Source organism: Amblyomma mixtum, chromosome 6, assembly GCF_055824585.1.
Source record: "Amblyomma mixtum isolate Tamu chromosome 6, ASM5582458v1, whole genome shotgun sequence".
Taxonomy (NCBI): domain Eukaryota; kingdom Metazoa; phylum Arthropoda; class Arachnida; order Ixodida; family Ixodidae; genus Amblyomma; species Amblyomma mixtum.
In genome coordinates, this window is record NC_143017.1 from 132,884,032 (window position 1) to 132,898,520 (window position 14,489).

The 14,489-nt window shown below is 44.2% G+C and overlaps 1 protein-coding gene across 1 annotated transcript in view; it reads right to left on the bottom strand.

Moving 5' to 3' along the window:
- Nucleotides 1-14,489, bottom strand: part of LOC149340432 (atrial natriuretic peptide receptor 1) — a 161,505-nt gene that overhangs the window by 28,794 nt on the left and 118,222 nt on the right. The window contains exons 9-14 of the mRNA XM_089549201.1: nucleotides 11,450-11,521; nucleotides 11,287-11,364; nucleotides 10,777-10,881; nucleotides 10,317-10,388; nucleotides 8,045-8,210; nucleotides 1,259-1,414 (exon numbers count right to left, since the gene is read on the bottom strand). Of these exons, the coding sequence (XP_089405327.1) occupies nucleotides 1,259-1,414; nucleotides 8,045-8,210; nucleotides 10,317-10,388; nucleotides 10,777-10,881; nucleotides 11,287-11,364; nucleotides 11,450-11,521 (649 nt within the window). The remainder of the gene's footprint in view (nucleotides 1-1,258; nucleotides 1,415-8,044; nucleotides 8,211-10,316; nucleotides 10,389-10,776; nucleotides 10,882-11,286; nucleotides 11,365-11,449; nucleotides 11,522-14,489) is intronic.

Consider the following 14,489-nt stretch of genomic DNA (forward strand, 5'->3'; position numbering starts at 1 on the left):
CATTGAGGCTTGGGGCATATGTAAAAAGCCAAGCAGGGCGTGGCGAGTTATATGCGGCGAGAACAAGACAGTACGTGCTGCAAACGGTAATTTTTGCACAGCCATGCACACTGAGATCATGCAGACGTAAATTTAAGTGAAAACAAAAGAGTAGAATATATGAAAGGCTGGATTCTTTGCGAAATGATGTACATCCTTTTCATGCCTCGAACCCACTGGTCATATGCGCTACGTGCAAACGCAAGCATTAGGCGCATTTTTTGGTGCGAAAGCACTTCTTCACTCTGTCTAGCCGGCTCTCGAAATATGTGTGAAGATTGACCTTGAGGGTGACCTTGGCCAATCCAGCAATAAATAAATATTGAATATTGCCGCGACTAGGATTCGGACCAGCAGCGGCGCGAACAGAGAGGCTTCGCTGGCAAACTGCACGAGAGCACTACGCTGTCGGCGCAGCTGATCACTCCTCGTGTTCAACAGCAACACACTCTCGCGCTGACAACTGCACATTGTCGCCTTCATCAACTAATGCTACTATCGAACTACTGTCGTCTCCAGACGGGCCGAAGACCCAGCAAAGCAAAACCATGAGCCAATCGGCCTGAACACATGCTTTCGCACTTATATTCGGTTTAACTACGATAAAATCGCACCATTTTTAGCTCCAGCACCACTTTTAGCTTTGGGTAAGTAAATCTCGGAGTGCATTAGATGCTATTATTACGCACATCCTTAAGAACGCCCGTTTAAACGGAGAAGTTTTCAGGGCAATTGATCTTTGGTTGATCTTGGTTGAGAATGGCGCTTATTCACTTTTTAAAATTTGTTGCAAACTATGATCTTGATTGGGAAAGGAAAATCTAGATTTTATCCGTTAGTGTTGTTACCGTTGCCATATGCTTTTTTCTTGTAATCTGCTTTCTATGTGTAATACTGGACACAATTACATCCAATCGTTCTTCGGTGGTTTTCTGATACTTCAAGGGTTGCGGCACTCGAATGACGGAGACGAGAAGAGAAGTGCCAAATACCTTTTGGAATTCAAATTTCAGTGCTTCAATTTCTGAAAAGCCTCCAGAGTTCATTTCTGTCTTTCTCTATCTCACTATATTTCATTCCATCTTTTTTAATAAACTTGAGAGTCCTTTTTTCTGAGTGTATGCCACTCACGCTATGATCAAGCTGTGTACTAAACTCACACTTGTTGCCAATTTGCTCACTCATTCCATCGAGCTGGACACCATAGAATGAAGTGTACCTTTGGGGCAGAGCTGCACAGGGCCCAGATAGAAAGGTCCTTGGCGAAGAACGATCTCGTGCGCAATGATGGCGAACGAGTACACGTCTCCCTTCTGCGTGCCCGCAGCCGGGGGCTCGCAGCGCCGTTGAAGCTCGGGCGCGGTCCAGAGCATGCCTGCACAGTGCAAGGGTGGTTTGCATCGCCGAATGCCTAAATGATTCCGGCATCCATTTCAACGCACCAATGAGTGCTTAATATTATAGCGATACCAAGCAAGAGTAACTATTCTCAGTTTCATATGCTGTATTCCAACCTGCAATCTGTCCACATCTGTGCCTGTAGCCTGGAAGTCGAAGGTGAACATCACGTAGAATGTTGATTTCTCTGAAGTGTTTGGAGAAGTTTGTACTGGTTGTATTTACAATAACCACTTCTCCCTCTACCCTCTTCTTGGAGGTAATATTGCAAACAATCTATAAAAATGAACGCGGTGGCCTAGTAGTTTGAGCATGCGCCTCGCTTGCGGGAGAGGCGGGTTTCGATCCCCAGTGGCGCTGGAAACCCACCGATGATATAATTGGTACGTTTCCCCTTGCCTGATGATCGGCTCTTTTAATGTGAAATGCTTGAAAAATGGGCAATTCACCCTATTTTCAGTTGTCTGCAACACCTTGTGTCATAGTGCTGTTTTGGCCACTGATACCTTAGCGGAATAAAAATAAAAATTCATCACATCGAGAGCTCAGAGAAACCGACACCCAAGTTTGTCGCTACACCAGATTTACTCCGCGATCTTAAAGTCAGTGACATAAAACCTAACCCAGAATATTAAGAAATGCTGTCCAAATTACGGGCCAAAATATAAAATTTATTAGATACCGAAGTTTTCTCTCCTATTTGACCCTCCTGAAGAACCCCTAGCAGTTCGGCTACCGGATGGAAACTCTCATGAGGGGCCCTTTCGCAGTGTAGCGCCGCTTACAGGATATGAGAGGAGAATCCAGGTAAACAGAATTCAGCAAAAGACGAAGTAAAAAGTTTTTCATTGTCTGCCGTTGGGATTTATCCTTAACGTCAACTTCAATCGCGACAAAACCACGGGGTAATAAATCTGCTACTTCTCATAAATCCCTTGGCGAAGCTGCTCACCCCACAAAGGACTGCAGCGTAATTTCAGGAGCTCAGGTCGTGCATTTATTACTTTCATTGCCGCACGGGAACAGAAAATACCTAAAAAAAAGAGCCCCCAAAACTTTCAGTGAAAAAATGAGCATACCGTCCTGCCAAATGCCTCAGCGAACGTGTCTACTGAAGAAAAGGAGCACTTCTCATTTCTTACTCACTGCCTGCAAACAATTGCTGGTGAGCAATCTACGCCGACATCTACAATACAATTCGTTAGCACAATTCGGCTTCTTGAGCGCTTTACTGAGGCTGCATTCTCCCAATATACGGCTGTCTATAAATGTGAAGCACTGTTTTGTGGCTGATCTGTGTAGCATGAACTTTGTGCGATTTTGTACGAGGGCACTACACTGAGATGGTCTCTTCTTCGTCATATTACAGAAGCCATTCCTAGTTACCCACTTTTGCCTAGTTGAGTGGAAAATAAACCATTAAGTAGTACCAAATCTACAAGAAAGCAACAATACTCATATTCCTCATTGTACAAGACAGTGCGTGACACGAACAAAGCAGCTGTTTTTCAGAATTACTTAATCTTCCACGGGAAATCATAAAACAAATTGACCCCAGATTTACCTGCTTAATCTGGATGCGACTTAGGAGCGCTAGGCTACTTGCCCTTGTTTACCTGAGTTTATTTTTGTTTATGCTTTTATAAGCTTGAAAATTCGAGCTGCACGCAAATGTTCTTGCAGTCGTTCCTCGCCTTTCCTCTTGCGATTAGCAGCCTGAGCTGTTCGTTGCGATTCTAGTCGCCGTTCCCACTGTTCGGCAGCCTCTGAAGCCACACGCCTCTCCACTGCACGTTCCTCACGCGTCTTCTTCTTCCTCTTTAAACATGGCACTCACGCGCCTTCATCATTCGCTTCTTCTTTATCGCTTTTGTTAGCGCTTCTCGCTCTTCATCGGGTTCCGCATCCCGTTTAACAAGGTTGGACTGTCTTCGCCGCTTTGCTTCGGCTTGCTGCCTGTGTATATCCGCTGGTTCGGGTGACACACTGGCGCTCTCTTTTGCGTTGCTGCTCAGCTCGCTGTGCACGTCGTCGAGCTTCGGAATCTGTCGAAGGACCGGCTTCATCCGTGATTTACCGTTTGCAGCACTACACGTTCCTCCGGCGTCTTCATCCTCAGCCTCTTCTTTCTGGCGTCTGCATGTGCACGCAGCCGCGTTTCCCCTCTACCTATCCCCTTCGTCATCTTCGCGCCCTCTATCCACTCGGCTGCAGCTGGCACGACGCTCCTCCCAGCTTACCCGAGCCTCCTCCCATTAGCAACAGGTGGCGCGAGACTCCTGAGAGCTTATTTGAACTTCATCCGTTGGATGCAGCTGGCCGGACGCTTTTACGAGCTTACTCGAGCTTAGCCCCATTTACACCTAAGTTTCAGCCGCAGACAGGACGGCTTTTTCGCCAGTGAGGCATGTAGGGTGTCTTAATGCGATTGCGTTAAGGAGTGTCACAGAAAATCTGGCGTCGTCGTCGGCGTCATTGGCGTCGGTGTCGTTGACCGTGAGCTACAAATCTCCTGAGAAGCAACCTATAAGGTAGGTGGGCCAGCTAGGTAATGTCACCTTGCGGCGGCATCACAACCTGCCCATCAGATTAAGAGCAAACTGCCCGCCTTGGCAGATTGCAGTTAAATTAATGATTGGTCGCTCTGGAGGAGCAACCTGCCATCCCCGGGGCTGTGGCGCATCGATTAACCGCTGTAGCGCTGCCCAAGAAGTGGTATGAGGTCTCACAAGGATCTGTGGATGTAATGTAGAGAAACACCATTTCCGGAGCCCTCCACTACGGCGTCCCTCATAGCCTTAGTCGCTTTGGGACGTTAAACCCCAATAAACCAAACCAACCAACCAATTCTGAATATATGGGCATTAACACACTGCGCTATGCCGTCATAACATTAAGGAGGAGCTTAAGTGTTCCATCACTTTTTTGTTTGCCCTCCTAATTTGTGAAGAGCGCAACACCAGCTGCTAATGACGCCTGATCCCGGAACGTTTCTCCATGGATTTTTCTTTTAGGAGCGGCCATTGTGGCATAAAGTGAGGCTGTCGACAAGTAGGTGGTAGAGATTCTCTCTTCTAGATTGGTTGCTTTGAGGCTTACTGCCTTTTTCATACGGTTAGCACAAACATAAAACAATTTGAGATGCAAATGAAGCAACTAGTATCTTCTATATATTTCTGAACTAAACGCCGTTTTGTTAACAAAAGAAGAGCAGCGCAAAGCGAGTCCAGGGCTTACTCGGCAGTCGCAAATGCTAGTAGTTTACGGTGTTGCGCGTTTTTTTAGAGCAATCACCGTTGCCTTTGCAGAACTGCCTGCACAAATTGCTGTGTACATTTGAACGGGATCCTCACGCACATTAGCAAAATGATCACGTAGGAGCAAGTTATGTTGTTGGCATTTCACACTAAGAGCAAATCGATGGTAACTTCAATTCATCTTGATGATATAGCGACTCACGCAGAGCGAATGAATGAGAGCTTAAGGATTCTTCTCAAATGATCGCTATACATTTTTTGTTTGCCCTTTGCCGGCAAATGCACTGGGAGCTCTATCATGGCATTACATAGAATTATGTGGTCTGAAAAGAAACACGCTTTGTTGAATTGACGGAACCGAGCAGTTTATTGTTTGCATTAGATAAACAGGATACACGAGAAATATTTATGGTGCGACGTTCTCGCACCAAGCTTCGCAGTGCACGCCTGCGCGACAGTGATTCCACACAGAGGAGATCGCTGTTGAGTTATCACCTCCTGTGTAACAAGGAGTTTTCCTTCTCAAAGCTCTTTCTCGCGCAGCAACAAGGATGTGGGACGAGAACGTGTCCTTTCTCGGGAAAGACATAACACCGCGGAATCTCTCTGTTCCTTGCATGGGTCTAGAATCCGGTCGTTATTTGTAGAGGACTCAGATGGGCGATCAACCAGTGGCACTCCGCGGTGGACTAGGCGCCTGCTGCGTTGTTCTTTCCTGCCGAAGCAAACAGGAATGAGCGCTGGTTTGCAGAATAAATGTGGATACGCCTTCCAAGTGTTCCGTCTTTCGAGGGCTTACAGGAACGGCGCTTATTGTCACTGCATGTAGTATTTTTGTGGGGTTCTCTTTTGTCTTTCTAGCAGCTACGAAAAGGTACCGTGCAGATGCAATATAATATCTTCTTTTATGACGTCGTATATCCGGCAGGCTCAAGTGATGCTACTTCACTCAATTACAACGTGCGAACTGGTAATTAGATTAGCTGAATGTGATAACTGTCCTCATGAGCGACAAGCCCGTCAATCTATGGGCAAAAAAAAGGGAGTCCTGCCTCCTCAACCATGTAGTCTTCTGCACAACGAATCTGGGCTCAGTGTCAACAAGAGGCGAACGCGTCAGAGGTGATGAAAGGAGTTTCCTCCGTGTGCGTCATTGCTTTCGTCTAATAGACTTTTTGCTCCTTGTGAATAATGGAAGCGTAAAAAATAGCAGTCATGGCACACTTATGACTACCGAAAAGTAAAAGTCTTTTGTGAGCAGTTGTGCCCTAGTCGAAGAGAGTTGCGCCGTGGTAGGACGAGAATTTCTGATTTGTTTTGCCTGGAATTCACTAGAGTAGTGTAATGTAAAGTCCACTCCAAAGTATTGAAGCTGAAGCTCGCTTAATAACAAAAACCACATCTAAAAAGGCAGGAAGTAGGCTGTGGAGAAACACTGATTAACCGCTGAAGGAAGACAACGTTTTCTAACTTTGATAAAGAAAGTTAGGATACCAGTATATTTTACCCTTCTTCTTTAATAGAAAGCTATTCAGTGGGTGGAGTTTAGGAGGAGAATCATTAACATGGGTGCTGCACATGCATTGATGCTTGACATGGAGTGGCAGTATCGGGGTCGCAATTTTTGCCACTCGTTTGGAAAAAAAACTTGAGCGCCTCATCCGCACCCGATGCCCAGAGGAGAATGATTGAAGTTAGCAATGAAGAAAGCTACCTCTTCAGTCGTCTAAAGTACTGAGAAACCTGGAATACCTCTAGAAACACTGCGAGCTCATTCATTATTTTCAAATCTTTAAATATATGTCACTTCATCAGCCTGTTGTTTTATATGTTTCCAAAGTATTAGAAGTCACCTGCACTTTTCAAAACTCTAGGATTTAGGATCCGATACGTGATTGTTGTGACCCATGCAAGCACTGTGTTTTACTAACCAGAACGAACGATATATACACATACCTCCAGCTTGTTAACAGCACTTTATAAACAAATGTTCAATTAAATGTTCCGACGTCCTGCTGGTGGCTTCGTACAGCATTGATTGTGTGTATAAATCGCTCGGAATTTCCAATGTGCCTCTAGTCGCTGGATCGGCTCCATCGCGCATTTGCTGCATTTGAAGATTTTAGTTTCGCAGATTTTGAAGGTATCGCGGTTTACGCGTCCCAGCGTGTAATAAGAGCTGGAAACATAAAACATGAGCCAGCGCTAAATTCCGCCAGAATACCGTAATTCTGTATTTTTCGCTTCAGTGTACGAGGAGCAGTTAAGCTCCGAAAGCGGTGAGGAGCGTAAGGGCAAACACAAACTTGTAAAGAATAAGGTGGCACAGAAAGATAACCATGCTTTTCGTAACGTTGTTATCAAACGGGTATACATAGTGCGCCTTTTGTTGTCCTTCTCGCCGCTCGTTAAATTGATAAGGTGAAATGGAGCTGGCCTCGCTCAGCCAAACAGGAAACGTGCTCGCGCATGCAGGTGCGGTGCCAGCGCCAGAGGTGACCCGCTAACGACTGCCCTTGTGCCCCAAAGGAGTTCACCACGACAAGGGACTTATTTGCTGCCTCTTATGCGCATATTGCATAGTACCGCTAAGAAAGCGACACCCACCAACCAAGCTACTCCGTAAGAAATATTTTACGTTAAATGCATTAGGGAAACAGTCACCAAAGTTTAAGGTGTTCTGAGGGAAGGTGTGATTTCAGGATTTATTAAGCTCCAGCGAAGCCTTAGAAACTTTGTTCATGCTTTCTTAAGCTTCAATGCGGAAATCGAAAGGCATATGTTTCGGTTTAAATGTACCTTTTTGAAACGCGTTGCTTCGGTTTGCATCTTTACCTATTCAATCTACTTGCCTCTCTAATCAGGTGATGCCAACATGTGGGCAGACACATGGCAATGCTTTAAAGGCAAGTTGTCTTGGTAGAAAGTGCTTGAAAAAAAATTGTGTTTGGTATTTAGCTCTTTTTTCATTTGAATGCCGTTCTGTTCTTATAGGCTGTGGCACACATTTCTAGGACCTGCCTTAATTCATCAGATGGAATTCCTTTCAGTCGATGCAAACTTCATTCCTTTGTATTTCAAGCTTTTGACTCTAGGTAGGCTATAATAAAATAGGTTTACACTTCAGTCATTAATTCGTCTCACCTGCCATGCAGAGGCAGGTTCCGTCATCTGTTCTATGCTGTGAAATTTCAGCATCTATTGGTATACCTCAGGCCTATTGAAGAAAATTGGTCACAAAGCAAGGCTTGACAAGAACGACCACTGCACGTGTGGTTCTGCTGATCGTGAAGTTATACCCTTTGGGTGAACGATTGTTGCGTTGTTTCTGTTTGGTGTCCGGAACTTACGTCTCCAGAAGGCGTAGGAGTCATGGTTCTCATTCGTGTCAGATGAGCGGAGCGAGTGGAGGCCGAAATCGGTAATCTTCAGCACGAAACGGCTGTCCACGACACAGTTTGAGGACTTTAGGTTCCCGTGACTGTGGATGACGCTGTTGTGCAAGTACGCCATGCCCTGCAAGTTTTCAGTAACAACAAAAGGGCATGAACAGGTTGCCTTGTGATCCCTCGTGCGAACGCCATGTGGATGAAGTTCTGAGAAAGAAAAGTTCAACATTTTTCAGCAAAAGAAATACTTGCAGAAAAAGAAAGAGAAAAAGTCAACATAAAAAAAATTTACCATCACCCATAAGCTGGTTGTCATTGCGGATATTTTTTTTTTTTTCACTATAGTGAAGTAATGCTGCAACTCCCTTTTGCGGACGGCTCATCTTTTCCGTACACAAGTAGGATGCCACCACTCAAAGCAATGTATGTAGCAGTTAGCGGCTAATTAGTAAAACACATCATCTTCGGATTATCAGTTATCAATGAGCTGTGTCTGCTCTACATTTAAACTAGGCATGCGGTTGCAGGTGTGCTCGCACTACTTCTCACATTGAATAAGGGGTAAATGACGGAATTCACTCTCATATATGCATATACGCCATTGTGACCCCTCTGTGTGGCATGAAGGATGGTAACATATTTAAAAATCCACAGAAAAGACTGAAAATGAGTTTAGGCCCAAGCCAGCAGGATTTCCGTGATAGTCCGTTCGCATCCTTTCTATAGTTACTTTTCACTTCGTTTCTGTTTTCTGTCCTAGAACTGAGGAACCTTGATGAGAACCAGATCTCTAGCCATTCGAGGTGTAGCGTTTTAGTTGTGATAGAAAAAAATATATATTACGCAGGCACCAAAAGTTTAAATGGGAAAGCATGCAAGTCAGTTATCTCTGACCCCTGTATTATTGCGTGTAGCGTTTTAGTTGTGATAGAAAAGAATATATATTACGCAGGCACCAAAAGTTTAAATGGGAAAGCATGCAAGTCAGTTATCTCTGACCCCTGTATTATTGCGTGTAGCGTTTTAGTTGTGATAGAAAAGAATATATATTGCGCAGGCACCAAAAGTTTAAATGGGAAAGCATGCAAGTCAGTTATCTCTGACCCCTATATTAATGCAGCACACCTATATTTGTGTGATCACTAACAGCGTTTGCACGACGGATGGGGCAGTACTCTTGCGATCGCATTTCTTAGGCTTTTGTTATAGATGACAGCTACACTTAATTACCAATAACGAATAAACTTAATAACTAACGGTGATCAGCTTGTGATTAGTTAATTTATTTTATTTTTAATCATCACGTAATTAGGAAAATTTGTTTATTAGCAACCGATATCCTATAATATACCCTATGTGTCGAAATACTGCAATATCATCTCTATTTTGCAGCGTTTTACTAAATGCATCAGGTCTGCAGCCTTGATCCCAGTGGAAGTCAAACAAGTCGTTGTGCTCTCACATGGTTATATTTTCGAGAATTGTGTAGGCGCAGGGCCACTCTAGGCAGCCTTTAAACTTAGGTGCTTCGTTCAAAATCAGCTTCGTGCCTCCCAGCGGCCAAATAGCTCAAGTTCCTCGCTCCTACGTAGGATTTAAAGACAAAAACCGCGGCACGAACCATATGACTAGATAGTAGCGGACGACAATATTGCGCTGGCTATCGGCTCATTCTTTATACGGCTGGTCGCCCGAATGTATGCAGAAAAAAAGGAAATCGTGAAAACCAACCACAGATGAAACAATCCAGCTGACACACACCAAAAAAACCAAAATAACAAAAACTACAAGTGCCCGTTCTGTGTTTTTAAAAAAATCACCCCCTTGCCAAAATTTCTGCCGTGTCATAGGATTATCTGTGGTTATGAATTAAAGAAACTTTCTTACGCATACGCATGTAACTAAATGTGCTCCTTAAGACGATGCAGAATGTAGGTGAAAGCACTAAGTCACGTTGCAAGGAACGTCGAACAAAGTCTTAGAGACAGCCCTGCTAGACCTACTACTGCACAATCTTCTTGAGTGTGCTCATGGGAACACGCGGAAAAGAGAGCATATCTTGATTTCCATCGGAAAATGAATATTTGCTTGGGTAAGAAAAGTTTATACCCGAAGGCTGTGAAGTGGCAGTTTCGTACTGTGTTACGAAATTGCAGTCTTAGTTTGGTCCCATATGCAGTGTAATAGATAAAAAGTAAGAAACATGCTCAATCTGCTGAATAATGATGCTTACCTTCACAATGTCATGCATGAGAGAATATCGAAACATCCAGTCTAGCTTGATCTCGTCGTTTTCTAGAATGTCCTGTAAAGTGTCGCAAAAAAAATTCACCTGTTGAAAAACCGTCGATTCACAGGTATGTCACTATCTGCATTCGCGAAGTGATTAAAAGATTTGACCAGAAATCGCTGTAAACTACCTCATCGTAATCGTACCAGCGTTAAAACATTTGGCAAACTATTGATAGAAATAATGAATTTGAGGGAGGTGGTGCTTTTTCTGAAGTAGAAACTTTTATGCCGATTTTTTTTTTTCATTCTTACAGAGGTGTACTAAATTCGAACAGTAACTTGAAGGCCGATTCTAAATTATATTGGCTGCTTTATAATGCTGCTCACTTTTAAAGTTCGCGTAATGACTGGGGTACCCCTTCTGTAAAAGTCAAGCATTATATGACAACACATATACCAACCTGTAAGCTTCCTCGCGGGCAGTATTCTGTAACAAGGCAGCAGTGAGGCGGCTCCTCGCAGATGCCGAGAAAGCGTACGATGTGATCGTGTTGTAAATCTTTCATCTGCAACATAGAAAAATAATCACAAAAGATGTTGGCTGATAAAAAGGTATGATGCCCACTGCTTTTTATATTACAATAAATGCTGTAATTGCGCGAAGTACTAACAATTTCTGCGTGATATTCGTTTCAAACATAAGATCATTATGCTTGGTTGTTGAGATTTCGAATCATCATTGAAACTTGCACTGAATTTTCATTGCATTTCTTGGTGTCACTGCGAAGTTTATCATAATATTTAAAAACTTTCGTTGGCGATGTACACACAAAAGAAATGTAATTTTCTCTTAAAATCTGCTTGATTTAAAAGGCAACAACGGAAAATGCATTTAACGATGATCCAGCAGCAGACTATCACACAGCTCTAGGGGAACTGGTGGAAAGGATAATTCCTGGCAATATACTTACATTTTTTAACTCCATTAGAAGAGATCGAGTAATTTCCAATTTCATCTTGTTGAATGGTCTTATTGCCACCACCATTCCCTGTGTATGGCAGAAGAAAACTGCGGTCAATGTTTGCAATTGTAATTGCTTAAAGACGGTTTAAAAGGCTTTTTTTTTTTGTTACCTTGTAAAAGCCTGTGCCGATGAACACTTGGCGGCGGTCACCAAAGAACATGGCTTCAGAAGAATTTGAGCTCTACAAAGACATGACGAATAGATGAGATTCAAAGAGACGCAAAAGTCGATAATCAAGACAAGCTCTATGTAACAGCAGGTTCCTCTGACAATTGCGGTTGAGCAAAAACAAGAAAGAAGCAAGCCTGTCCAATACACTAAAGAAGACAGCGTCTCAAGTTAGCGCTCGGAGTCTTTTCACTCCTTACAGTGCAACGTTAATCTTTTTCGTTATTCGAAAAGCAAAATTTAGTTTGTAATTGAAGAGAACATGCTCATTCTCACTCATGACTGCTTTCTTTCAAAGCAAGATGGTGATCAATTTAGCTACTTTGCAATAGAGCGCGCTTCAACAAATGATTCTTTGCACCTGTCTGCTGCGATTAGATATTTAGTTCGCCACGAAACTTTGCTAGAAAAGCGAAGATAAAAGGATAAGATAAGAGACAAGCTACGATCTTTTTGAACTTGGAAACGCACGTGTAAATACTTCCAGACAGGTGCAAGAGACAATAGGCGTTGAAGTCTACGGTAAACTAAACACGCCATACTTAGTTGTGACCGCTGCAGAACCCGCAGCATTTTGAGAGGGGCTATGGGGAAGCGAAAAAATTACCGACGATTACGTTACTTCCTAATGCGAAATTTGAGCGCAGGAAATAAGCTGTTTCACCTTTTCGATAGATTGAGGCAAAGAAATCGAGCAACACATGTATGCGCTATCACAGAATTTTTTTTTTTTCACACGTATTCCTTTAACAAGGACTCCACTAACAGTTCTTGACAGTCATGAAGGAAGCTTTGTGGTCGGAGAAATAGACTGATATATGTTCGACTTGGTACACCAATGCTTGATTCTCAAAGACGAGATCTATACAAGTGCCTCGCGAGGTTGTCACAGCCGTGGGACGCGTTACGAGCGAGAGGAACGGGATGTTCTCCCGCATAAGTGTTAGGAAATTGCTGTTTGTCTTTATGTCAACATTAAAGTCCCCCACTACTAACATCGGTGTGGATCGATGGACGGTTAATGCGAGTTGCAGGAAGTGCACGACGTCTTTCGTGAGTGCGGTAGGGGCGAAGTAGGCAGCTACTACCAGCAAGCCGTTGGGCAACTTTGCGGCGCACAGTTCGCCAACTTCATGTGACGTGCCAAACAACGCCGCCGATGCCGACACAAACAAAAATTAGGAGTCACTTTGGCGACTAAAGTGGTGCAAGGCGAAAGCCTTAGTACAGCATTCTGTCACGAATGTGGTTGTGAATGATGAATCAAGTGCTGCCAGCGAATGACGCGTCCATTGGCTGTCTGCGTGTGTTACTGGTTTGGTTTCGTTTATGGGGTTTAACGTCCCAAAGCGACTGAGGCTATGAGAGACGCCGTAGTGAAGGGCTCCGGAAATTTCGACCACCTGGGGTTCTTTAACGTGCACTGACATCGCACAGTACACGGGCCTCTAGAATTTCTCCTCCAAAGAAATTCTAGCCGCCGCGGCCGGGATTGAACCCGCGTCTTTTGGGTCAGCAGCCGAGCACCATAACTGCTGAGCCACCGCGGCGGCTCGCGTGTGTTACTGATGTGTGGTTAACATGTTAAGCTTCGCCTGTAAGAGTGGAACACGACAGCGTCTTGCAACGCTGCCAGGGAGTCCACAGAACGCCATCGCCAATTCGGCTGTACGCCTTGCTGGACGGTAAATTTATTTTTTTTTTTTGAGGAAAGGAAATGTATCTCTCTCGCATATCTGGGTGGACACCTGCACCTCGCCGTAAGGGAAAGGGGGAAGATGGGAGTGAACGAAGACGCCGTATTACCTAGACGCGCCTTTGTTCATTCCAAACCATTCAGCTGGCATTACGGAGTGGCTAGCGCGCTCGTATCGCACTCCGGAGACCCTGGTTCGATTCCCCAACTCGACCAATTTCGTTCTCGGTTTTATTGATTTATGCGGTCTAACTAGAAAGGTTAATTAGGCTATTTCATATTTATATTGCATTTCTATCCATCGTGTTCTGTCATTAACCTGTCAATTGTTGGAACTGTCTAGGATGTTCGACACAACGTATATGAAACGAGCAACGTCTTACTAGAGTGGGGAAGTGCGTGGTGGTGGAGGGAACGCGGCTTCGTACTTATCTGTTTTTTTTTCAGCAGCGTCTCCTTCCGCGGACGCTGTTGTCGCTGCGGCGCGCGTCTTTCTTTTCTTTTCTTCTGACCTCTTCATTCTCCTCTATATTAATTAGGCTAATTAATTAATTAAGCAATTAACTAAACTCAGTCCAACTTAGTTGCAGCATCACTATACGATCCCTTTGATTGGTTGCATGGTTACTAGCCAAAGTACAATTGGCCCCATTTGAAATTCGCGCACTGCGACGTCACGAGCATTTCGACCAATTGAAAAGCGTGACATTGGGGGCGGAGCTGGTTACGAGGCCGACGACGACGCGAAACCCAGGAACGGATGCCAAAGAGCTGCGCTCTAAAAGGGTAAACACCCGTTTAACTGCGTCGTTTGATGGGGCCTCGAGACCTAATAAAAAGCTAGCATTATGAAAAACCATGTTGACCTAACGGCTTTGAGGCCGGCTGATATAGGCTTCTGGGACAGTAAAACACCTGATATAAAACATCTAAGAATTGAAAAAAAAATACTGCTTTCCCCTTATTAGTTTCCAGGTACTGTAATTATCACTGCCATCATATTTTATACACTTAAGGGCCTAAAGGGCATCGCATAATGAGGGTGATCAAAAACACAGGAGATGGCACACACACATCACCCTTGCTCGCACAGTTTTTTAGCATGATCTTACAAGAAATGTCGTGAGAAAAAGCGCCACTATCCTGAAAGATGAAGCGTGACGCTCGGGGTGCTATGCTCGGACGACGCATTCTGTATGAGTTTTCAGTGAGCATGACGACTTGGAATGAAGGCTGTTCGAGCGTTTTGTGCTCATAAATGTCTCCCAAGAGATGAACGCTCCAC